General features: G+C 39.0%; 1 protein-coding gene across 1 annotated transcript in view; it reads left to right on the top strand.

Moving 5' to 3' along the window:
- TOX (thymocyte selection associated high mobility group box) overlaps positions 1-24,456 on the top strand; it is a 226,107-nt gene that overhangs the window by 174,929 nt on the left and 26,722 nt on the right. Inside the window, exons 4-5 of the mRNA XM_075495718.1 lie at positions 5,873-6,151; positions 12,652-12,882. Of these exons, the coding sequence (XP_075351833.1) occupies positions 5,873-6,151; positions 12,652-12,882 (510 nt within the window). The remainder of the gene's footprint in view (positions 1-5,872; positions 6,152-12,651; positions 12,883-24,456) is intronic.

Below are 24,456 nucleotides of genomic sequence, written 5' to 3'. Positions count from 1 at the left end.
GCAATTGCTTGTTTTGATCATAAATGGTGGGTATGGTCTCCCAAACACAATTCCTTCTCTGTGTGCCAGCTCTCACAAGGTTTGTGACCTGTCTGGCAACTTAATGTTATTTTTTTCTTCTCTTTTGACTTAGAGAGTCAAGTGATTATGTAGGAATTCAATGGTTTTTCTCTCTTTCTTAATGAGCATCTCTGTGTCACTGGAAACCATCGTGCAGATGTGCATTGGCTTATGGTAGAAGACAATTAAAACACCTGAAATAAAAACAGTAAAACTTCTAAGCAAATCTCATGGCTTTTCACGAGGTTGGCACAACTGGGGCTAGTGCTGCATTTTAATATAGCATTATTTGGGAACAGACAAACATTCAGGTTTAATATGGCACAGGTAGTGGCACAAGTTGTCCTGGGAATATAAATGAGAATATGACTAATAACAGAAACCCCTTCTGCCTACCAAAGAATGTCTGTGATGTCTGCATGGTGACTCAGATGGGTGACGCCAGTGAAGAAGGAAGCACACTGTGGGTATCTTCATAGATAACACTTAAGATCCCCTGGGGTTTTCTCCCAAATTTTTTCTTAAATTAATTGATGGAAATATAGCTTCTTATAGTATGAAATAACGTTAATCTCTGATTTACCTTAACCACTTAGACAAGAAGCAAAGAACTGTCAACCACTTCCACAGTGTCCATCAGAAAAGTTCATAAGAGCTCTCAGCTAGTAGAAGAGACTAAGCAAAAATCATTGTAAGACCTGATGGTGGTAATAGAAATAATGCCTGCTGTGCCTTGATATGAATTTGCCTGGGGTAGTGAAGTATGTGATCTCCACTTGCTTCAGTGAGTAAGACCTGTGTATTTGTTATGTTTTAATGTTTTCATCTCCAGTGTATAATCCCTAGTGTTTCTTGCAAATACTTAGACCTGTTGTATTTACTTCAATCTGTTAAGGCAACCTGTCTTTCTTCATTTAATGATAACATTTATTATAAATGAATTTAAATAGGGAGGGACAATTTGGACTTCTGTGGCTTTTCAGAGGGATGTGCTTCACAGTTCTTAATTATAACAAGAAAAATAATGTGGGAATTATTTTGCTAACAGCACATTCCTTTTGTAACTGCCTGCCTAATGCTTAGAAAAAAATTATTTGCTTCCTAAAGCCACCTTCTGGGATGTTAGTTAAGAGTCCTGCAATATGACTCTTTCTGCATCTTGCATGGGTTAACCAGCTTATATCAAAAAGATGGAAAATTAGGGATTTTTTAATGCTATATGCTATATCCTGTGAGAGATGAAGGATTCTATCTGAATGCTGTGTCAGATAAGAATATCCATATTTTGTGGACTTTGGGGCACAATATTTCAAGAAAGATGAATGTTATTGGACATAGTCCAGAGGACAGCAGGAAGAATGATCAGAGGTGTAGAAAACACAGCATATGAAAAAAGTCTTTCAATCTTCAGGTTTAGTTGTTTAGTCTAAAGAAGAAAAAACTGAAAGGAAATTCATAATAGCCTTCTAGTGTGTACAACTTTTCTGTAAAGAAGGAGAAAAACATTCCTCATGTCCACTGGGAGCAGAGCAAAAAGTAGTGGGTTTAAATTACAACAAAAGAGATTTAGGTGAGACATTACGGAAAAAAGCCCTTTCCACTGTAAGGATAGTTAAGCACAAGAATTGCCTAGGGAGGTTATGAAGAGGTTAGACAAACATCTGTCAGAAATGATTTAGGTTTAGCTAATCCTGCTGTGAGATAAAGTGTTGGACTAAATAACCTTTTGAGGACCCTTCTAGCACTATTTTCGGTGATTCTGTGATTAGGCTACTGTACTCACATTGTCCTGCAGTAAGATGTTTCTGTGCAGGGATGATATCACTGTAGTCTGCATTGCATGCTTTGCTTTGTTTTTGCTTTAAGCTGATGGGGAGAACGATGGTCTGATGTTTAAAGCACTTTAGCTTTATTCTTAGTACCTTAGAAGCTTTGAGCAGGGCCTTAGGAGCTTGTTTTCAGCCAGGCAGCCCTGTTCCGTTTTTGCACTAAACATGTGCCGATAAGGGTTATCAGTACACACGGCTTTTACTATGTCTTTTAACTCGCAGTCAAACACTTATATGGGTGGATGCTCAGTTTCTGCTTATAAGTGAAATGCAAACAGAAAAAAAAAAATAGCCATGAAAAGAAATGTATCATAGCTTCCCCGTTAGTAAAACCAAAATAAAACCAGGCATGTTCTAAAGCTGAATGTAACACAAGTTGTGAAACATCCTGGAACTGACAGATGGAGAATGATATTAAAGTGCCAGATATTATCACTATTACCTCATCAGAGAGACCACTGAAGGCGTCAGTTTAAGACTGTCCTTATCCTCTGTAACACTCAAACTCTTTAACTTTGTTCTTCCATTTGGCGTGCTGCCACCCAGCAGGATTTGTATTCAGCTTTGCATTCGGCAGGAGTGTGTTCGCAATATTGCTTCTGCATACTGAATATGGCTCCAGCACAGCTACACATTGGTGGGTTTTGTAAAACTTCATCTGGAGGAACAAGGAATAGGAGGCTTCTGATTTTGAAGTAGTTTACAAGAAATTGGTCAAACTCTGCATGTAAAGAGCGCGTGTCTGATTAGTGCCACTGTTCCTGCAGAGACGAGGTCATCACGGCATTTGAAACAAGGGCATAGTGTCACGCCACAGCAGTGACCCAAGTGTGTGGTTTTCACGGGTGGGACTGTTCTTGAACACAACAGGGAAGATGGGACAGTTCTTCGTTTGTTGATCCTTTAGGAACCTCAAGGTTCATCATCACGTGTTTTCCACGGTGTAATCTCATAGCTTTTCATAGTTATGTGGTTAGCTGCCCATTCTTATGCAAGGAATGAGCAGTTTTCATTTTCTTAGACAATCCCACTTTTTCACTAGGAAGGGGCAGGATGGGGGAAGGCAGGCTCTGCGGTGCATGGCAGAGAGGTGAGCCAGAAACCTCATCTGCAGATGTGGATCCTCCTTGTTGAGGGCCACAGCTCTGTGCAATGGACTTACTAACACTGGCATGTTCTCTGCAGGCAGGTCCCTCAGGTAGGGTTTCTGGCTTAGCATCTAAAAGGGAACATGTACTGTTAAACAAACTTACTTGCTGCTTACACCTGGTTTTGTGAAGGTAGCCTGGTATTCATCTGATTTAAAAATTCAGAAGACAAGCTGAATTCATGTGAAAAGAAAAATACTGGGTTTTTTTTTCTACTGCACCACCTCATTTGCAGTCCTCAGGATTTCACTAGTGAAGGGCTCTCTTGCAAACATATATATATACACACATGTGTTTTGTATGGGGATACATCCAGTACCATCCAGTTGGTGTCATGTTATCTGAAAACACAGTGTATGTTCAGCACCGGAGCTAAAAGTGAATCACAGACTGTTTAAAAATGTATGTTGTTTAAAGATGACAAACACAGAATGTTCTGCAGTATCTATCTGATAATATTTGAAGCTCATATGAAGAGTTTTTAATAAAAGAGAGAGCATTTGAATAATAGCAATTGTATTACATTTTACTTGGGGAAAAGTAATTAAAATTACAACCTTTGCCCTGCTTTCAGCAGTAGATACTTTGCAAGTTCATTCAAAATAAGAGTTGTTAGGAGTTTCAGATAGTGCTTTTTTCCTTTCTAGAGTTCATAAAATCATTAGGATGCCTATTCTTATTAAAAAGCGGTCTTGCTTTTCCAGCCTTTCATGAGGGGGTTTATTCCCAGCCCTGATCCAGCACCACGAGGTGCTGCCCCACAAAAACCCAAGGCGTTTGCAAGCGGGGCAGCGTGGGGCACACACCCGCACTGAGGGTCGAGCACTGCAGACGAGGTGAAGGGGAGGGTTTTGCCTCCCTCTCCCCAGCACGCGAGGGACTGGGTGGGTTTCCATCCCCTGCCCACTTGCCTCGCGCTGGCCGAGGGGGCCCAGGGCAGCCCATGCTCCCGCTCCCCGTTCCCCAAGTGCTGCCCAGCCCAACAGCTGGATCCGGAGCAAAACAGCTGAGCAGCAGTTACAGCGTCACGGGCACAACTGTTTTGATACGGGTTGTCTGCTAGGGGCAGAGATAATGATAGCTTTCAAGGCTAATATGTTCAGCGAGGAGGGGAGCCGATACTGGAGGGAAGGGAACAAGAACTCAGTAGCAATCTTTAAAAATATAAATGTCTGCCAGGATTCAAATTTCAGCCTTCAGTTGATTTCATACACTGCGCTGTCTCTGCTCCTCTCCTCCAGTGCTTTAGTAGTCATTAAATGAACTTGAACATGTTTGTATCGATAACCCTTTTTTACCAAAAGCTATTAATTTCTAAAGCAATATAAATACAGGTATAATTGTGATGTCATGTTGTCAGAAGCCATTTCAAATACTTTTCAGAGACACATGCGCATGTAAAGTGGTAAGTATGCCATAACTAATGGTATTATTAGTTTGATTTACTGCCAACCAGTCAGCTTTACAAAAATCAATCCCCAAGCTCATAAAATATCTCCCTAAAATTGATAAATCTTTACACTATCAATAATAAGAGAAAAGGTGAAGTTACAGGTTTATCTTTTATTTTTCTGTCCCTTACTGGTTGAAAGGTATCTTACAATTTGCTGTGATATATAGGAGTATGTGTGTGAGAGAGAGACAGGTTATAGAAGTCATGAGCTATCAAAAGTTTTAAAAAAAAACCAAAAAACTGAGTGATCTTTAGACAATTCAGATGACATGTCTAACAAAGACTGTCAGTAGAATAAATGTGGTTATGTTAATATATTGAACCATTAACACATGTCCTTATCGTAATGGAGCTTACACAATGGTAGTTCCTGTCAGATTCCATTCAATACGTATGGCATGTTTGTCTGATGCACGGAAAGACAACTATATCTATTTCATTTCAGCTCTGAATTGACACTTCCATTTTAAATCACCCACAGAACACCTTAGCTTAAATCTGAGCTTCTCCCTGATACTCTTTGCTATTTGTCATGTTTCTGTATGAGTATACTGAAAAGACGTTACAGGCAATCTGCCGTAGCATGTGTGTATAGTACATTTGACCTCTGGACAAGAAAGGAGTTTCATCCTCCAGTGCTTTTAATTCTTATCCTTGCAGAGACTGAATTTGTTGCTTGCATTAAAATAGTATGTCTCGTTAATGCTAAGAAGCGGTGACCCACATAGCACAATAGATGCGTTTGTCAATCCCGCGACTTCCGAGCTTTCCATTCATATATGTCTTAGCAGCAAATCAACTCAGAAATCATTTAATCAGTCTATCAATGCATCCTTCTTGTCAGTCATCTGAATCCTGAAAATTCCATTATCTCATTGGGCAGCAACAGGAAAAATAGATTTGGACCTAATACTAGATATTCAAACTCTGAAAACTGCAGTTCCCAAATTCACAGCTCACGCACACAAAAATCCTAAGAGGAAAAATAGGATCTGGAAATTGTCTTGAATTTTGAGGATATTCATGTTCTGATCTGGTTCTAAACTTCAGAGTGCAAACCTGTCCCTGTTTGTTAGCATTTCTGAAATACTCTACATGCAGTTACAGAAAGCAGTGCCCTTTTGTTCCCCCTATAAAGAAACAAGCTTTCATTGCTTTTTGCTATTCCCACGGGCTGAGGCTAGAGCCCGAGTAGTTTATAACAGTCAGTGTTATGCAAATGTCAATCATATCCTTACTCTGTTTATTTCCAGTATTTACATGTTTATTTAAGTATTTGCCATTTCTTTTAAGCCTTATATAGCCAATCAGGCCAACAGAGGTCTAAAGGAACAGAACACTTTATTAGTGATATACTTACTACAGTTTTTTTCCTCTTGTAGATGCAAGATTTACGGAATACAGAAGGAGCCCAATATAGTTCCCATCCTCAGATGGCAACCATGAGGCCAAGGGTTCAACCTGCAGATATTAGGCAGCCAGGAATGATGCAGCATGGGCAGCTGACTACTATTAACCAGTCCCAGCTCAGTGCACAGCTTGGTTTGAATATGGGTGGAAACAATGTTCCTCACAACTCGCCCTCTCCACCTGGAAGCAAATCTGCAACTCCTTCACCATCCAGTTCAGTCCATGAAGATGAAGGAGAAGATAGCTCTAAGGTAGGCTTAGATGCTAGGATTACTATGTAAATGGTGGATATTTTTAGGACCTGCTAAATGAATCGTATGGCCACAGTTATTAAGGTGATACTTTATACGTTTTTGGTGGTTGACTGAAGTGAATAAAGGGTTATGAATACAGAACTTACAGTTTCCAGTCAATTCTTCAGGCAGCTTGAGTAAATGACATCATTCCTCTTCGTGAGAGCAAACTGGAATCCTGTACAACACTAAAAGGATAGCCATTCCTTTAGGACTTTAATATAAAGGTTGAGTTTTCTCACTTCTCACATAGAAGGGATGTTTGTTCCCAGTTAAAGATCAAGTTACTGCTATAAAAAGTATGAACAGTCTGTACAATATGCTAGTCTTTGCTACTTGGTCACAGGATGAGTAAACAGAACATCATAGCAACCAGAACAGAAAGATCCTCTACAAACTTTAAAAATCTTACCTTGAAAATCTTGAAGACCCCTTATGCATTTATATCTGGGAGGTGCTGACACTTCAGCATGACATATTTAAGCTTCATTTTAGTGTCAGTACAGGCATGAAGAAATAATAGTAATTTAAATAATAAACAAGACATTTATTTAAAAGATAAATGTCAGTTTATATAGCAGGTTTTGGATGCAAAAACCTCCCAAACCTCTGCAAATCCTGAAAAATTCCCCCAAAATACACAAGTATATTATCTTAATTTTGCAGTCTTTTTGTGAGACACAAAAAGATTGGAACTTAGCACAAAGTCATCCCATAAACCAGGAATAGAGCATATTGAAATTGAGAACCTCTTTAGCTCTATTTTATGGTCACTACAAAATAGCAGTCCTGTTACAGCAGTCCCGTAGTGCAGTGAAGATGTTGTACCATGGCCATATCTTCTGGGGAAAAGTCGCAGACTTGCAAGGAACGTGAAGAAAACATATTGTGAGTCACTGAGGCGGTATTATCCAGTCAAGAAATGTAAGTCTGATTTGTTTTCAAATTATATTGGTTTTCATGCCTCAAGCTATAAAATAATCATGTAATTGGAGACATATGTTTTACTACATTTTGAATAAAATCTGATTCAAAAGTTTTATTTCAGGACTTTCCCCTCATTTCACAAACTTTAGGTTTTAAAAATTACTGAATAATTCATACATTTTAAATGAGCACTTCCTTACTGAGGGAGACTTTAGAATACAGCTATGTAAAAATAATTCCAGGCAGCCTTTACTTTTTCAGAATAATTTATTTGCTACTCCTGTTGCTTTGCTAATGTTTTTACATATATTGGTGGGAGTGTGCAAGATGCTCTAAACTTCTGGAGAAAACATCCACTCAAATGATTAAGATATCCTTTCTGCTTCTATCAGATATTTCAGTTATTTAACCCATATTTTCCACGTACCTTTTCACTGCAATACTTCATGCTAGCAAAAGTGTAGGGTTGTGGCTTCATGCAGACAGTACTCATCTGAAGCTAATGTTTTCCATAAAGAAATACTAAGCACTGCAGACCAAGTAAAACTTAGTCCTTTCTTTGTGGAAACCCGTTTGTACAGTGTTCAACTTTTTAACAAGCCATGTTATTTTGGAAGACTCTTTAAAATTCTTTCATGCTCAGTCTAAGCAGAAAAAGATGAGAAAAGGCACAATACACAACACAAACCTAAGAAAAATACTTCAGTATGCTGAAGTTGATTTGTTGCCTTAAAATTCTTTGATAATTATAATTTCTCTGCTAAAAGAAGTGTTTTAAAGAATATTAAACTTGGTTAATAATGATAGAGGGCTTAAATTAGTCTCCAACTAGTAGGGATCAAAATGCAAGCTTAATGGGGGCAGATGATGCCATACCTGTCTTCTGTGGGATTTCTTAGGTCTTCCTGAAAATGCCTGAAGTCGGCCGCCATTGGAGACAGGCAGTGGGCTGGCACGCCTGATCCAATGCAATGGCTCTGCTGTAGTTCCCTCCATAAAAGACAAGAGGGTTTGAATAATCAGCGTAAGAAGCTAGTGTATTGTAGTTGATGATTTAAACCCCTCTGCTGTGTATCTTTCTCTCATGCTGCTCTTCTGGAAGCTGCTGATGAATGGATATGGATACTTAGACTAAACCAGCTTTCTGTGGAGATCCTTTTCCCCAGCCACAACAGTATTAAATTTTCTCAGAGCTGCTTTGGAGGCTTCTTCTCACTCCGAAGATCCTCCTCCCCATGTAAGAAGGCACTAGACAGTGACAGCAAGAGACAGAGCGGTCCTTCTGTCTCTTGTGAGAACCTCTTTTAACTGAATATAACTTTGCTAAATTTGGAGTTTTCTCTTTGTTTTATAAACTCTCATGTAGGTGTGTGATATTACTTAATAGATCAGGGCCAGAGCTCATTATTCAGTCCTTCAGTAGAAGTGCACGTTGCAGTCATGTAGTAGCTGCTGGAGCTCACCACATTTGCGCAGCTTCATGAAGTCAGTAAGATGTTCCTGCTATGAGGACTGTGTAAAAAACAACTGAATTCACAGTATCGTTAATAGCAACAGTGACGTCCTCCCTATTTAACCAGCAGGAGAAGATGTTTGCCTATGTACCAACATTGATTAAAAAGACAAAGTACGTTTTCAAATGGAAAATCACCTCAGTGCCAGATGACCTCCCTTAGTTTATATCAGGTGAACACCCAGCCTTACATTTGAAAGAAAAGCCACTGGTCCTTTTCATAGCAGATTTGGTAGAGAAATACCTAACAACTATACCTAGTTCTATCGAGAGAAAAAAATACAGAAATCTCAGTGTCCTGTTCATGTTTGCATGAATTTATAGAAAGAGGATGACAGAAGGTATGAATGAATGCGTTCATTATATACATTTGGACTCGAAATATAATTGTGTCCCTAGTGAACCACTGATTTCCATGCATGGAGGAAATGACCATTTCAGCTTAACGTACATATTCCAAATGCCAGCAATAAGGAAACTTAACAAACTGATGTCATCGTTCGTGTACTGAGCTTCTTGGATGTTCATTCTATGGTAAATATTCAAATTGGTGTAAGCCGTATCCAACCTACACAGAACTAATGCCAGCAGCTGCTGAATTTTTGTCAATACTCATTCTCATAAAGGCTCTTTCATATAGGCCTCTTGGACTTTAAACGTCATATATTCCCTTGCACAAAAAAGGGAAAGGAGCTGCATTATAGACGGCTCAGTTGCCCTACACACTCTCGCTCTAAAAGCAAGATAAATGAGGTTGCTTGACCATAAGATCAGTGACAACAGTAGCATAATTATAAGGCTATGTATATAGAGTCAGAAAGCTGCAAGGTCCATGGAAATATGAAATGTAGTCTCAGACCAAGGATATTGTTTCTGCAAGTGGTGTACATCCCTAAGTCTCCTTAATTCTTCTAAATCTAATATGTGGGACTATGGTTAGAAGAAGAAAAAAGGGAGAACTTAAAAATCAATAGTTACAAGTAACTATAAAAACATTCTAAACAAAATGGCCACTTACCACACGCTTTATTCCGACCACCTCAACATTGGAATATTACATTTATGTAATTCTTGCCATAATTCATACTGTTGGATCGTTAAACATGTATTCGGTTATTGCCAAGCATAATTGTGAGCTGCTGGAAGCATTACTGGTTTGCAAATATGTATTTCTTCATAGATGGATAACACGGTTTTCTTCCATGCTCATTTGAATATCACTTATAAGAGAATTTCAAATAATGTATTTTAGAGGGAAGATAGTGAGAGGACTGCAAGTAGCAAGAATTAACTAACAGAAACACGATTACTGAAGAACTGCTGCAGCATATTCTCTTTATGTGGTAGAGGTTTTACAATATTTACTTTATATGATAAGAGTTATAAGTAGAATTCTATGTTGTCTGTTCAGCCTATTATGCAGATGGTGCTTGATTAAAATCTATTTTAAACTACAGCGATTACTGCAAGATAGTGTGCATAAAACAGCTCTCCTAGCTCCATTAAAGGCTTTGGTACTATTGCAGTTTATTTTAAATATGCTTATAGACATTTTCCAGCTTCTCAAGGGACATTTAGATATCAACGATGTGCCTTACTTGATAGTTTTAAATCCTACACTAGATATTCTTGTGATCTATTATGTGTGCAACATGGTTAATGTACACGTTTTTAAAGTGAAAGATTATTGCTTTCTTGTGATAAATAAGTTAAATACATCACCATAATTAAGCAATAAGCCATGACAGGAGGTGGATTACCATGAGCTAACTACACCTCCAGGGATTTTGAGGCACAAGTCTATGCCTAGCAGAATATATATGGTTTTTATTTTATTTCCCATCTGTCTCTGCTTTGGTGGTTAGAACTGGAGTCTATGAAGCTGATAGACTGATGGGAGCATAAGGTAGGCCATCATCTCAGCCATTTGCGAGGTTATTAGTACTGGAATTCTGGTATTCTTTTTATTTCGTTATTTTCATATAAGACAAACAGAATTTCCCCTGTGAGTACTCTCTTTTTAACAGTGGGTTTTTGAAGTCTCTTGATCATTCAGGTTGGAGAATAAGATTTTAGAGCTATTCTCAGAACAGCTTACCAGAAGACTTCTTACACAATTCTTACACTTTCTGCAGCATATCACCTAGTTTAAGGGTAGTTTAAGTAATGTGGTATCCTAATATACAAAGAACTTTAAATCTCATTGGTCCAAAAATACTCTGAAAAGAGGAAAACTTTAGCAAATAATAGTTTAAACTTTAATAATAGTTTAACTTTATTTAACTTTATTTAAGTTTAACTTTATTTAAGTTTAAACTTAAATAATAGTTTAAACTTTAAACTATAGACCAAATTATTGTCAAACCTCCTTGCTCATGGAGTTTGCACAGAACTGTCTGAAGAGTTTAGACTGATATTGCCAAATTAACTTGGAAGTCCTAGCTAATTACCATTTAGCTGGTAGTTTTGTGCATCCTGTAGAATGAAATAATAGCAAGAGACTAAAAGTTGGATAACTTAATAATGGGTAGCACACTGCTTCTGTTTTTGCATATTTTCCAAAATGCTGCAAGTAGGCTCCATGGCCATTAACCTTGTCTTAAAGATACATCTGTTGTAACATAATGCTCAGGAAACAAGCAACTTCATTTTCAAATTGTGGTCATCACTTTATTGCAGTGCTTAGTAAACCACAGAGATCCAGGCTGTTCACTGTAGTCACCTGGGCCTTCTTGGACACCACACAGTGATGTATATAGAAAAATAAAAACATTTTTTGCTCAAAAATGAGAATTTCCAGCCATTTTCCTCATGCAGTTCTGCTGATTTGAACACCTGTGTTCTCCAGTGTCACTTGATATGCATTATTAAAAAATAATAATACAAGGATGTGATAGAAGTCATACCTAGTAGATCCTTAGCCTAGAGCATACCTTTTATGTTCTTTATCTTCTCATACTTCAAAACACAACGCACAGTACTCTGGCCATGCCAACAAGAGAAAAAAGCCTTTGAACCCTCTGGTAAGATCACACATCATTGCTACAAGGTATAGTGAATTAAGTGATCCTATCAAGAGAAGCTGCTTTGTCATGGAGCTCCAATCTGTTGAAGAATCAGGACAGTGTCCCTTTTTGTGCTCGTAAGTCACCTTAAAAAGTAGGGTGCTTTGGTGATCGGCGTCTCTGAGCTAGTGGCAAAGCATAGTTGCATTTAACAAATTTGCACAAATGTTCATGCATTTTTTTTCAGGTGGTACACAAATAATGCACATGCACTTCTCTTCATATACTATTCCTCTTTCACCTCTTTTCTCAAACCATCATGAATTTGCTTTTACATGAGCAGAGGAAAAAACTATGCAGCTAAATCCAGATGGATCAAAACTGATCCTCTAAAGGGGTCCAAACTGTCTGTACTGGTAAGGCTTCGTTTCTTCAGATTTTAATTAGAAGGTGTGCAGGGGAATGTCTATAACTTGAATCATTTTATTCACAATCAAATTATCTTCAAATTCCCTGGAAGATGTACCACAAGCTGCAGTAGAAATTGATTTGAACACTAGACTAGGGGAGTTCTGGGAAAAGGTGAGGATAAGGGAAAGGTAGATATGACAGTGTTCCTGCTGTCTGCAGGTGATTCATGTGGTTGAACTGGTGGTCAGGATATAAGGAAACTAATTTCATTTCAATTTAATCATTATATGCATGTTATAGCCATTGGCAATAAAACTTAGAAAAGGTGAAAAGATGACCAGATGAACTATAAAAGAGATTATAACAATTATATGAAAGCAAAATATAAAGCACTTTGCAGAAGAAAAATTACATAATCTGAAATACTTATAATGAATTTTATACGTGACACAGTGTCAACATTTGGATTATCAAAGATGGCAACGAAAATTCCATTTTTGCATGCAAAATCCAAAATCTCTCTGTATCACAGAAACTGTAATGATGGATGGACTGAATTAAATTGGCTTTTTTTATAGCGCTTTTCTAACTTTGTGTTACAGGTCAATGGTGGAGAGAAGAGACCTGCTTCAGATATGGGAAAGAAACCCAAAACTCCCAAAAAGAAGAAGAAGAAGGACCCAAATGAGCCACAGAAGCCTGTGTCTGCCTATGCATTATTCTTTCGAGACACTCAAGCAGCCATCAAGGGCCAAAACCCCAATGCTACTTTTGGTGAAGTCTCTAAAATTGTAGCTTCAATGTGGGACGGCTTAGGAGAAGAACAAAAACAGGTACAAAATGTGCTGTTGCTCAGAGGCTTTGTTTCAGGGAAGTGTTATCAGGGTCATCTAAGCACTGTAGGCAGCTTCTTTTGTTTGCTGAGATGAAACTGGAATATGTGCCATCTTGGGAATATGATTTAAAGAGACTAAGATAAGGAGAGTATCGTTTCATTTCTTCTGTATGAAACCACTAAAAGAGTTTTTTAGTTTTGGGGTGTGACACAAGCTTTAGGATTATATTTAGGATTGTTTTATGCTGAAATTGGTGTGCCTAAGATTTTATGATGGCATTGCCCTGTCTATGACAGTGTGGTGTAGGAGGACTTTGCTGCCAAAAACCATATCTGTACAGCGGGACCTGACACATATCCGAGCTCCCAGTTGCAGATGTTCCCTGCTCCATGATGCCAGAAGGGGAGCTGGGCTCACACCTTCTCCCGACCCATCTGGCTTTTATGAAAGGAATTACAGATGTGTTGACCCAAAGAGACCTATGGTGGACCCTGGCAAGTCGACAGTGTTCTGGGGTATCCTCTTGCACAGCATACATGTAGGCTGTAGAAATCACATGCCATAGTTACGTCCGTCCTCCATGGAAAGGCCTTGGTTCTGCAACAAGGTCAGCAGAGCTGTATCTGAACCTTTGCAGAAATCCTTCCAAGTCAGTCAGATCCTATGTAAAAGTGGGCAACTCTGGGTGAAGCTCACCACATTCATGAGTTTAAGGTGGTGACGGTTGACAAATACCATTCGTCCTCACTGTAGCATACCATTGCTTTTCTGTTGTTATTGGTTGCATTTTTACTATCTGCCAACAGAATGGATTGGGTAGATAAAGAAATGGGAACTTTAAGAACGAAACAGATGTAGAGAAAAAGGATGTGCTGAGTGAGAGTTATATTGGCTGCAGGAGGCCGGGGGGTTGATGTCAGCCCAGAGGGAGGAAAAGTACTGGGACAAAACTGCATCTCTTTCATTCACACTGAGCATATTATTATTACACAATTATAGTTAATAAAGTTAAGAATTAAAAGGAGAATATTGCTATGTTTTTTTGGTAGGTAAAATCATTTGGACTTGAAAAAAAAAGGTTTTGTTTCCTAATAAGTGGATGGTGTAGGTACATCTAGATCCCTGTTAAAGATAACAGGGTAATAAGAATCAAGATTTGGTACTCATTGACTAACTAAAAAAAAAAGCTTATTCTGTCTATTATCCACCATTGAATAAGGTCAGTATTTGGAAGGTTTAGCTGGAGGAAAGGTAGCTTTCTGAACACAGGGGTCAGAGAATTCACTTGGCCTGGCACGTCAGGGTTATTTTGTTGTGTTGTCTCTTCTTTCTGCCTTTTTTAATATGTCCAGCAAAGGCCAAGGTGATGTCCTTGAGCTGACAGGTTGTTTAGACAGCAGTTCTCTCATAGTCTTACTTTTTGGGACCGTGATGGTGAGTGTTCACTTTTGACTCAGAAAAAATACTGACTATGCTTTTAGTTAAGCTCACAAGCAAGAGGTTTTGATGCCATTCCTCCTTGTCCTGCTTATCTGCCCAGAATCACTCCCCATGTTGAAATCTGCACAAACACATACCTCAGGAGCGCTCCAAGTAGATCTGTATCTTGGACCCATCTTGCTTGCCTGTGCGATTGTGGATCCAAATTTTCCTGAAATGGTGAAAGGCAGAGACCGGGACTTCTCAAGAGTTTGTTAATCTAGTTAATCTCACATCTCTGTAGTGATGACACCAAGCAAGATCTTGTGCTTGGTTTTCTCCACCATTTTTCATAATGACCCTTAATTTGTGGCTCTTGCAGTGGTGCAGTTTTTCCTTCCATAATATTTGCTCCGCTTACAAAGCAGAAAATTTGACTTCATGAATAATAGTCCAAGACCATATAATGGAGATAAACCTAAAAGACTATAAAATGCACATTTCCTTTGAACTTGTCATGTTAGTAGTACCAGCAGAAAATTGAAGTCTTTCCATAGAATTCTGTTTAAGAAAAGTGCATAAAACCCTAAAATTTCCAGCTTTAACTTGGATTTCCTATTCATGGTTGAAAGCAATAATTGAATAAGTCCTACACTGGAACAGCAGAACAAAATTTATTTTCCTTATCTCTGTTGTCCTTAATTTCAGTTGGAACACAGCAGAATGTTGTGTTATGGAATCCACATGACACATCCATGAAAAAACGGCTGCAACTAGATTTTTAAGCCAATTATTCCAAGAGTTTGGGTTAGCATATCTTTGTTGCTCTTTGACTCATTTTGCCTATTCATTATCATCTATTAAGCACATTGTTAAAACTCCAGGCCCAGGCCCATTCTAATCTAGCACTGTACAAAAAGAATAAAAGATAGTCCCTATTTTAAAAAATTGGCAATCCTATTTTCTAGAATAAATTTAAACTCATTCTTTATTCCATTAGGGATCTAATAGTACAAAGTAATGATTACAAGACATCTTAACTGACTAGATAGTCTGTATTTTAAAGGCCTAATTTTTCAGATCCAGAGCATTAGTAACTGTTATGAAACCTATGTCTCTAGTAGGAAAATTGGACTCTAAAAATACAAATGATTAATGTAGCATTTGGAATTTGGCATTGAAGAAGCTTCAGAAATTCAAAAATAGTTAAATAAAGAAACAATAACATCATTAGAGGAATACTTTATTGATGAATTATACTTGCTGAAAAGGATTCAATTATCATAAAGCTTCTGGCTTTTATGTTTTGGAAGCTAATGCTTATTCTGGAATTTAAATAGAATTATGTTTCCAAATTAAGTTTCCTGAATTGGAACTCCTTTTACTATTTAAATAGTAAATATAAATGAATCAGAAAGTAGAACATAATGCAGCTATTGAGAAAGAAGAATAACCTCATGTTTTCATGCCAAAATGAAATCTTCTTTGTTCCTACGACCTGAGCCAGCTTTTTCTGAAATGCATAGAATCCATCTCGTTTATTCCTGAAGATTTACCATAGAATAAATAAAGGTATTGAAACTCAGTACAGTGATGACCTAAGGGCAGTATATGTATGTCCAAGCCTTTGCAAAAAAATTTTGATAACCTGACATGTTAGTCTGTAGCTTGAAAGGGTTTGTGCAAGAACCACATATGTTTTTCAAACTGTGAAGAAACTAGGAAAATGTTGTTTGAGAAAATAGGATTTGAATGAAATAAAGGAAACCTTATTATGAACTAGATGATGGTGGATGCCTTACTGAAGTTAGGGGGGAGCTATGCTTAAAATGTATCGCACTCTGTTGCGCTTACCATGAGAATATTGCCATTTATTAGGTTAAAGCAGTGTACTTCCACTCTCATTTTACCATATGAAGACATTTGCATTTTTGGGTCATATGCTCTAACTGTTCCCATTAATTTCTAAGCGTACAAGGGCCATTTGCAAACAACGCTGGTGTGTGTCCGTGTTTTGTTTGTCCAAACCTATCTACACAGAGGAGTCTAGAAATTAAAGGGACTTTAGTGGTCATGGTAGACTTTGTCATGGCTTCTTCTCAAATTCTGAATTGGTACAATAATTGCACATGATCAGAAGCAGGGACTGTGCATTTTCCTTCATTTTTCACTGTAAATGTTTTCTAAAACTGTTCAGACTAATATACCTGTGAATGGAAAGCAGCTGTAGCAGTAGTATGTTGGGGTACGTTCTCCTCAGTGCTGTAACCATAGCACAGGGATATTTTCATTGGCTTTTCTAGTTCATCTCTTACGATCACAAACACTGTTTTCTCCTTAGTTAGTACTATACTTCTGTGCATCCCATTTTTATAGCTTATTTATGTACATCTTTGCCCTTTGCACACATTTTTACTGCAAAGGGGAGAAAAACAGCCCCCGGGAAAGAGGGTTCAGCATGCTAAACGGTCGAGTCTCTGGCTTTCAGACGGAACTCTGGTTCAAACTGGGTAAAAAGGCTACTTAGGTCATTTTCTGTCCTTAGATGAAAAAGGAAAGTCATTTTAAATCAGTACCAGATGTATGTGTACTAAATGAACCTTAAGTTTCTAATTGGAGTCCTAGTAAAGCTGTAATAGATGTGGCAAATTACAAACAAAATGTTCTTGTTTACATTAGTGTAACTTTAAAACTTCAGCCAAAGACCTTAATAAATGTGCTATTATTCTAAAAATGGAATTGAATGTCTATTCAACATTCAACAAAATTAATCTCTGGTGTAACTTCAGTGACTTAACTGGAATTCTAGCAGGAATGAATTTGGCCTCCTATGAACAGCTTAGTGTGTGTATGTAGATATGTGTGTATGTGTGTGTATGTGTTTCTGTGTGTTTACTTAAATGTTGCACTGGCCTGGCAGCGGGAAGAAGGATGGATTCACTTAGGGGACCCAAAACTTAATGATCAGAAGAAGCTGGCGAAGCGACTGTTTGAGTGCTGTAACATATGCCTTCTTTCAGGCTGCATAATTCATACACAGTAATATTAGCTTCAACAGTTCAGCTCAATAGCAACACCTCATTATTTTATCCCTCAGTATTTATTCCTATGTTTGACGCCTCATGAAATTACTGTTAATGTGTTTATATAAGGGCAGATCTGACACAAGTGGGAAGAATTTAATTTCCCACTCATTCTTTCCTGCTGATGTGTCCTCTTCCCCTGGTAGAAGTGGCAAGTGTAAATAGTTAATTTGCTTCAATTATGAGCCTGTCCTGCTAAATTAGAAGCAGCAGGAATATGAAGAGCCAGAATTATACTTATGAGGCAGCTGACAAATCCTCGGAGCTCACAAAATCAAATCATTTACTCCTCATTGGTGCTCAAAGACCCACTAGATAAAAGCTGCAGTTCTTTAACATCTGATGGAACTTGGATTGTATGTTACTAATACTTATGTAAATTGAAGTCCTTGTGCATTAGTGTCAACATTTGTGATACAGTTACCATTTTCTCTATAACTCACAAGCTTTCAAGGGTTTCTATTTTGGTGACTAAAAATAACCCAGACTGATCTGGGCATGGAAAATAACAAAGCATGTTTTCCAAGTTTATCTTTCGATCACAGGGAAGTTTCAGACGTCGCAGCACATTATCGAGTGCTGGATGAATCCGGTAGATCAGGAGGGGCTTTAGAAGTAATGCTGGCCAACAATTCATATCTCCAAAGCATCTCTTGTGACATGAGACACCATAAGTCAGATCAAAATGGATCCAAGGTCAGTGTTTCAAGAGGCCTTGGCTCTGCCTGGCCTCTGGGAACACCTCACCTAGTTCCTCCTCCCTCCCAGGGCGCGATGCTGTGTCGCTGTCCCATTGCTTGACGTGACAAATAAGCTCATTCCATGGGTGGAAGAGCCATCATGTTCCCGTTGCATGGCTGTGCATGCGGGGGGCCCAGTGTCAGGACATCAGACAGTTCAGGGGACTGCATTGTGGCTGCTGAAATAGCTCCAGAGCTCCAGAGGATAGGCAGACCATCAGGTCAAGGTGGTCAGTAGCATTTTGAAAACATAAATTTACAGCTTGTTCACTCTTTATATATGCTCATATACTCACGCAGATGTTTGTTTATCTACCTCTTGTTCCCCCTTTAAAAAGGACCATTTTTTTATTATTATTATTTCCATGCTAATGAAGCAATCTCCAAGGAATAACTTTAACACACGTGTAAGAGGATGAGAATGTACCTTCAGTTTAGTAGATAAACAACCACGCAAGGTTTAAATTTAGCTTTGTTTTATTTTTGTAAATGAGAATAGGAAGCAAAGGCACATCTGTGTGTGCACACTGCCAAAGTGAATTACAAGCAAAATGGATTCAAGAAGAGGCACAACAGACAGCAACCTTACAGCTCCCCTCCCAGCTACCTGCACTGGCAAAGTCACTCTCACCAGTGTTGCACCTTAGACCTGCTTGGGAGGTCCACTGTTTTTCTTGACAAATTGCTGTATTGAAGTTACATCTCTACCCTTTGAACCTCTAGACGAGTGCGTCAAGAGTTTAAAACAACTGCTTTTCACCCTGGTGTCTGCTCCTTCTCCCTTCCTCTGCAAGCAGCTGGGCTTAATGAGCCAGAACACAAATGGGCCAAGAATAGGCATGCATACACACAGACACAAACTCATGTCTGTGTGTATATATGTACATATATATAAATTTATGTCTTCAGATTGTTTTATTCCCTTGGTTTCCACAGGGCCAGACCTTGAACTGCTTAACTTCCACTGACTTCAGAAGGAGGCAGTGTCAGGCCCCCCGTTTGCAATGCATTTTTGCTGTAGGACTTCTGGCAGCTGGCACCCCCCTCTCCCACCCAGAGCTGGGCTGAGCAGGACTGCGCTGTGCACTCAGGATGGGAAACCTTCCCCGCTGCTGCAAAAAAAGTAAAATTAATGTAGGTCACCATAGGAGCTGCAGCATCTCACTCGGTATAGGGTAATAAATGCAGGCTATCGTCTGCTGGCCTCCTGCCCAGCCCACCTGGCAGCTTGGTCTTCCTGCAGCCTCCTGGGAGCACTGAAGTCATGGGGAACATCAGATAGCCCCCAGCCCAGGGTGAATTTCTAATATCTGTTTGCTACACACAAGAGACACAGCTTTTAGATAAACACCACATGTGGCCGCTGAGTTATGAACGTTGACTTTAACTGCACTTCGCCTTCTTGTCGTACTTGGAAGGAGCTGGGCCAAAAGGACCCTGGATTCCAAGTACTGCTGCAGCAACATGCATAAATAATAGCCTCAATTTTCTGTTCATTCTTCTTCCCCACCCTTTATCCATACATCGAGCTCAATAGGAACATGGCTTTAAATCATTTGCATACAAAACTGGATTTAGGCCCAATTATTATGGTCCATTCAGGCTCACATCCTTATTTTTTTAAAAAAGAATACCAGCAACTGGAAATAATCACCACATAAATCATATGTTTAATGTCATTTGTTTTGTGCCCAACTTTCATCCAACATGCTTCTGATAAAATGTACAGTCCCGCTCCAGCAAGCTGTGAGCATCAAGCCTATAAGGTCAAATTTAGGCCTGGCGCAAATGGCTGCAATTTCCAGTGATCTCCATTGAGTCTCACTGTTTGTGCTAGAGCTGAATTTGGCCTGTGATCTTTCCCCTGCACGCCAGAAAGACTGAATTCTTTCCCCTAAGCCTCTAATATGTCATCAGTGTCTTTTTCATGCTCTACAGTCAGAGACTGCTGAGCCATATAGCTAGCCCTGGGCCTCTTTCTGTTACTGTATGTACCTAGATTAAAAATCAAATGGTAACATATTTCAGTATCCATTAAGCAATTCTGAGGATTTTTTTTCTGGCTGCTGTGGGAATATCTCTCTCCATATTTTAGACAAGTGTGTGCAGCTCTAGGTGCCTTTGCTGCAAAATCAGAAGATTAAAACTAGAGATATGTCTCCCACTTGGAAAAAATACAAGTTTTCTCTATGAGCCTAGGTATGTAGGACTAGGAACGACAATCTGAATATGGAATTTAATTCTGGATTGCAGCCTACTGTATTTTATCAGATGCCATTTCTGTAACTGTAGCCTGTGAAAATGACACTCCCATGGGTAATAACACTGCAGAGACCAAAAAGACAAAATCAGTCATGTTGCTTTTTGATTTGCTATTTTTGCATATACGATTTTTTGGGGTTTATGGAACACTTCCACGAAAAAAAATGTGGGCACCGTTACATCATTTTAAAAAGACAAATATAACTTGCTTGCAAGTGTCAGCTCTAAGGAGACATCCACAAGATAAACTGAAAACTTCCTCTTCTTTGTCATCCTCATACCAGCTATTTAGGCAAAGCCAGAAAAGTAGCATGGTTCTTCGTAATGTTCTTTGTCAGCTAGGAGACACAAAGCTTTTTCAGACTACCATGAGGCACAAATTCTGAAAGTCTCTTTTTCTCCTAAGAGCATCAGTCAGTTTAACTCACTGTCTCCTAGTCTCTACTATCAAAGGGGACTGTAGTCACTGGTGCCTTCTTCCATTAGCACCTGATCTTCAAAACTGAGGACATGTTTGCAGACATTTGAGTGCCTGTTTTGGCTCTTGTGATGATGACTGGGGGAAGGGAGATCTTTTCCCCTAAGGGAACAAGGGTGCAAGCCACATGGGACAGGGTAGGAGCCCTGCTGCGTAGTGTGTTGTGATGTGTTGATAATCCTCCACAAGCAAGTTGAGAGGAAGTTCATTGGGAAAAAATGACTAACCAGAACAAAAACTTGGCTCAAGGCATTACAGGTATATTTCAGCTATATATATCAGTGATGAGTTTCATATTATGTAGAAGAGCACAGGAGGCACAAAGCCTGCCTCAAGGAATTTATGATCCAGGAAGACAAGAACTAAGCAGCAGTTAAAATATATAAAGCAAAACATGACCAGAAGTTGGCATCATAAACCAGAAGTGCTGATATTCTACTGTGGTTTTAATTTGGTAAATCTAGCATGTGTGAGTGCTTATGGCTAACCATATAACCCACAACCCCTCTATCTCCAAATGAAACTTTGGAGCAGTCAGTTTAAGGATGTGTATCACTATTAATAAAAAGAGTTCAGCCCTTGATGTAAGCTGGTACAGCACTGGTAGCCCACATGTATGGTCAGCCCAGGGAACCTGAGCTAAAGGGTGCCATTGCAATGGCCTCGGGTCTGGTACCAGCCTGTTACATTACCAATGGGGGAGCCCAGGGCATTCGTTTTCCCCGGTGGCCTAATTCCAATGCTATCTTATATACTTCTATGCACAAGGTAGAGTTTCATACTTACTCCTTTTGGAAAGGATCTTCTTCTATATTGCTGCATGCTTTGCTAAACAGTGTAAGGCAACTTGAAGCTACCTTACTGGGTGCACTTTGGAAATGTAATTAAATAGTAAACCAAGAACCTGTGTATTATGCTGTGTAAATTTGCATTCATGAAGCACAGTAGGAAAATAATACCAGCAGCTTCCATTTGTAGACAAATGAATGTAATCTTGGTGTTTTGGGGTTTCTATAACAAGCTGAAAAGAATAAGAATAAATTAAGCTGACCCACCCTGCATATATAGAAATGATGTTTTTTCTGCCAACATTCAATATCCACAACTGGGACAATATAGAAAATAAAATATTGTGTAAGGAAACAAATCTGCTGCTGAATCAGAATGGGCCTTTACTGCCTGAATGACAATCAGTTGACATTCAATTATCATGTTAATTGAATTAAGGCAAGCTAGAAATGACTTAATTCCATAACTATATGCTCCTGTCAAGTTACTTATTTAATAATTGTTGCTTGCTTGACGGAGGAGGGGAAAATGACCTTATAAGAGATTTCTGAGATGTAAAAAATAAAATTAAATATTGCCACTATACACTGTAGATAAGCAACAGAACAGAAGCCTGCTTCTTGTTACAGGAAGAATGTTAAATGTATTATTGGAAATGATGTGTTTCATAATTTGGCACTGTCTTAAGCATGAAACTCGAAAGAGCTTCAGCCATTTTCTAGAGCACACTTGAATGACAACACAAGCCTTTTTCCTCCCCAAAAGCGCTGCGAGGATGCAACTCTGTTATACTTACTACAACACAAAACTATTTAAGCCTGAGGGCTAAAAATTCTCACAGCTGCCAAAAAAAAGAGGTTGGGAGGGGCAGTTGACTTGCTCATACCTGTTTGAGGTGGTGCTACAAATGCTGAGGACGCCTCCCACTTGCCTGCCTTCATAAGCTCCCAGTACAAGTCCAGTCTAGCACAAAGTCAGCAAACTGGTACCCACTGCCAGGGCCGCATTCATTTGCCTTCAGGGAAGAATATTGACAGCCAGCCCTTGTTGTTACTCATGAAAATTAACAACTCCCCAGACAGACCGAAATTACCCTGATTTTTAGTATAAACCAGGACCAATCAGAATTTCCAAAACTAGCATGAGGATCATCAACCCACTTGTATGCTGACCTAAGCAGTGGGCATCTTCAAAAGGACAACAGCATATAGACAGTGAGAGCTCAAGCTGTTGTCCTCAGAGGACATGCCAGTGCCCTTACAAGGACGAAGCGGGGTAAGCTGACCACCCTCCAGACAAGCCAGCCTGTGGGGACCATTCTGGCCAATGCAAAACATCAAAGCAGGCTGGGGTCATCAAAAACCTTTCCCCCGCCATTAAGGACTTTTTTACTATAATGACCTTCTATTACATGGTTAATGTTTATTTTACTATGGAAGACATGGTGTTCATGTGACTATTATTGGCTCACTGGAAGACCCAAGAAAAAAGGGCAAGACAATGCGTACACTGAACATTGTCTATTTCCTACCTAGATCTATAGGTAGGAAATAATTAAATAACGGCTGTATGATGACGTTCCTATGAAGTAGTGATGTTTTAGATGGAGATTTACTGAATCATTGTTAGCTTCATATTATTGAGTTAACCTTGTGCAATATGACTATTTGAGGGAAAAGTCAGGTCCCAGAGGACTCTTTCAATATGCTGTGACTGTAAGAGCACAGCAGGAGTGTATATTTTTTATATTTGTGTAATGCAAAATAAAACTCAATGTGAGAGCAGTAGATACATGATCTTTTGAAGATCATTATTCTGTGTAAAATTCTTTGTTCAGCTCTGTTTTTTAAACTGGCTATCAGAATGATGCAGAGGCATTGCAATATACAAAGCGGTATAACTTCGTCTTTGTTCTGTAGGTCAAGCTAAATTCATTTTAGCAGCTAGGAACAGATTGTTGACTAATTTTTTATTCATTTTCAAAACAAACAGTACATTTCCCTAATAATCACAAGTGATTACAACTTAAAAAGCAAATTGCTACCATTTTTTTTGCAAAACAATAGGAGATCAGCCAACACTATATATTTATCTTAATCTGGAGAAATTACAAGGGTGCACAGATACAGTTGCACAGCTAAAACCAATCTTTTTTCCTCTCTGTCTTTATATTTACAATTTTAGAAGCCTAAGACTTCTCTGTTTCCATTATGATCTTTTGCTTCCCTGGGAAGCAAAATCTTTAATCCTTTTAGGCAGCCTCTGAGTTTTGCCAGCCTGTATCTGAGGTTTGTTCTGCCTCTGAAAGCAAAGCTTCAGTGAAACAAAAAAATGTTTCACGAGCACATTCTTTATAAAAATGGTGTTGTACTGGATCCTTCCAGCCTGACACTACCACTCTCACTTTGTAGTCTGCAACTGTATTGTCCTCTGTGTGCGCACTCTGTGCTGCCAAGCCCTCTCCATTACAGGACTACTGGTTTTACTAGAACACTGGAAGATCAAAAGAGATCACTTCAAAGATTCATAAAGTTTATCCTTCTAGAGACGAGATGTACGTGTGTGTTTTTCAGCTGTGGAATTCAGGAGAACACCCCAAAATTGTCATAAATAGCTTTGCCCATCTTTTACCTTTGAATCGACAGCCCAGTTAACTAGGCAGCGTGGAGTGGGAGGAGGAAGGTGGACAGTCTTTACTCTCTTCATGGAGGCTTTCTGCAGGTGCCCAGGTTGTACACTTGACTGGAGAAGTGGACAGCAGAGACTCAAAGTTGCAGTTCCATTTTGTGTAATATTGTGA

Source organism: Mycteria americana, chromosome 2 (genome assembly GCF_035582795.1).
Source record: "Mycteria americana isolate JAX WOST 10 ecotype Jacksonville Zoo and Gardens chromosome 2, USCA_MyAme_1.0, whole genome shotgun sequence".
NCBI lineage: Eukaryota > Metazoa > Chordata > Aves > Ciconiiformes > Ciconiidae > Mycteria > Mycteria americana.
This window is presented reverse-complemented; position numbering and strand designations above follow the sequence as displayed.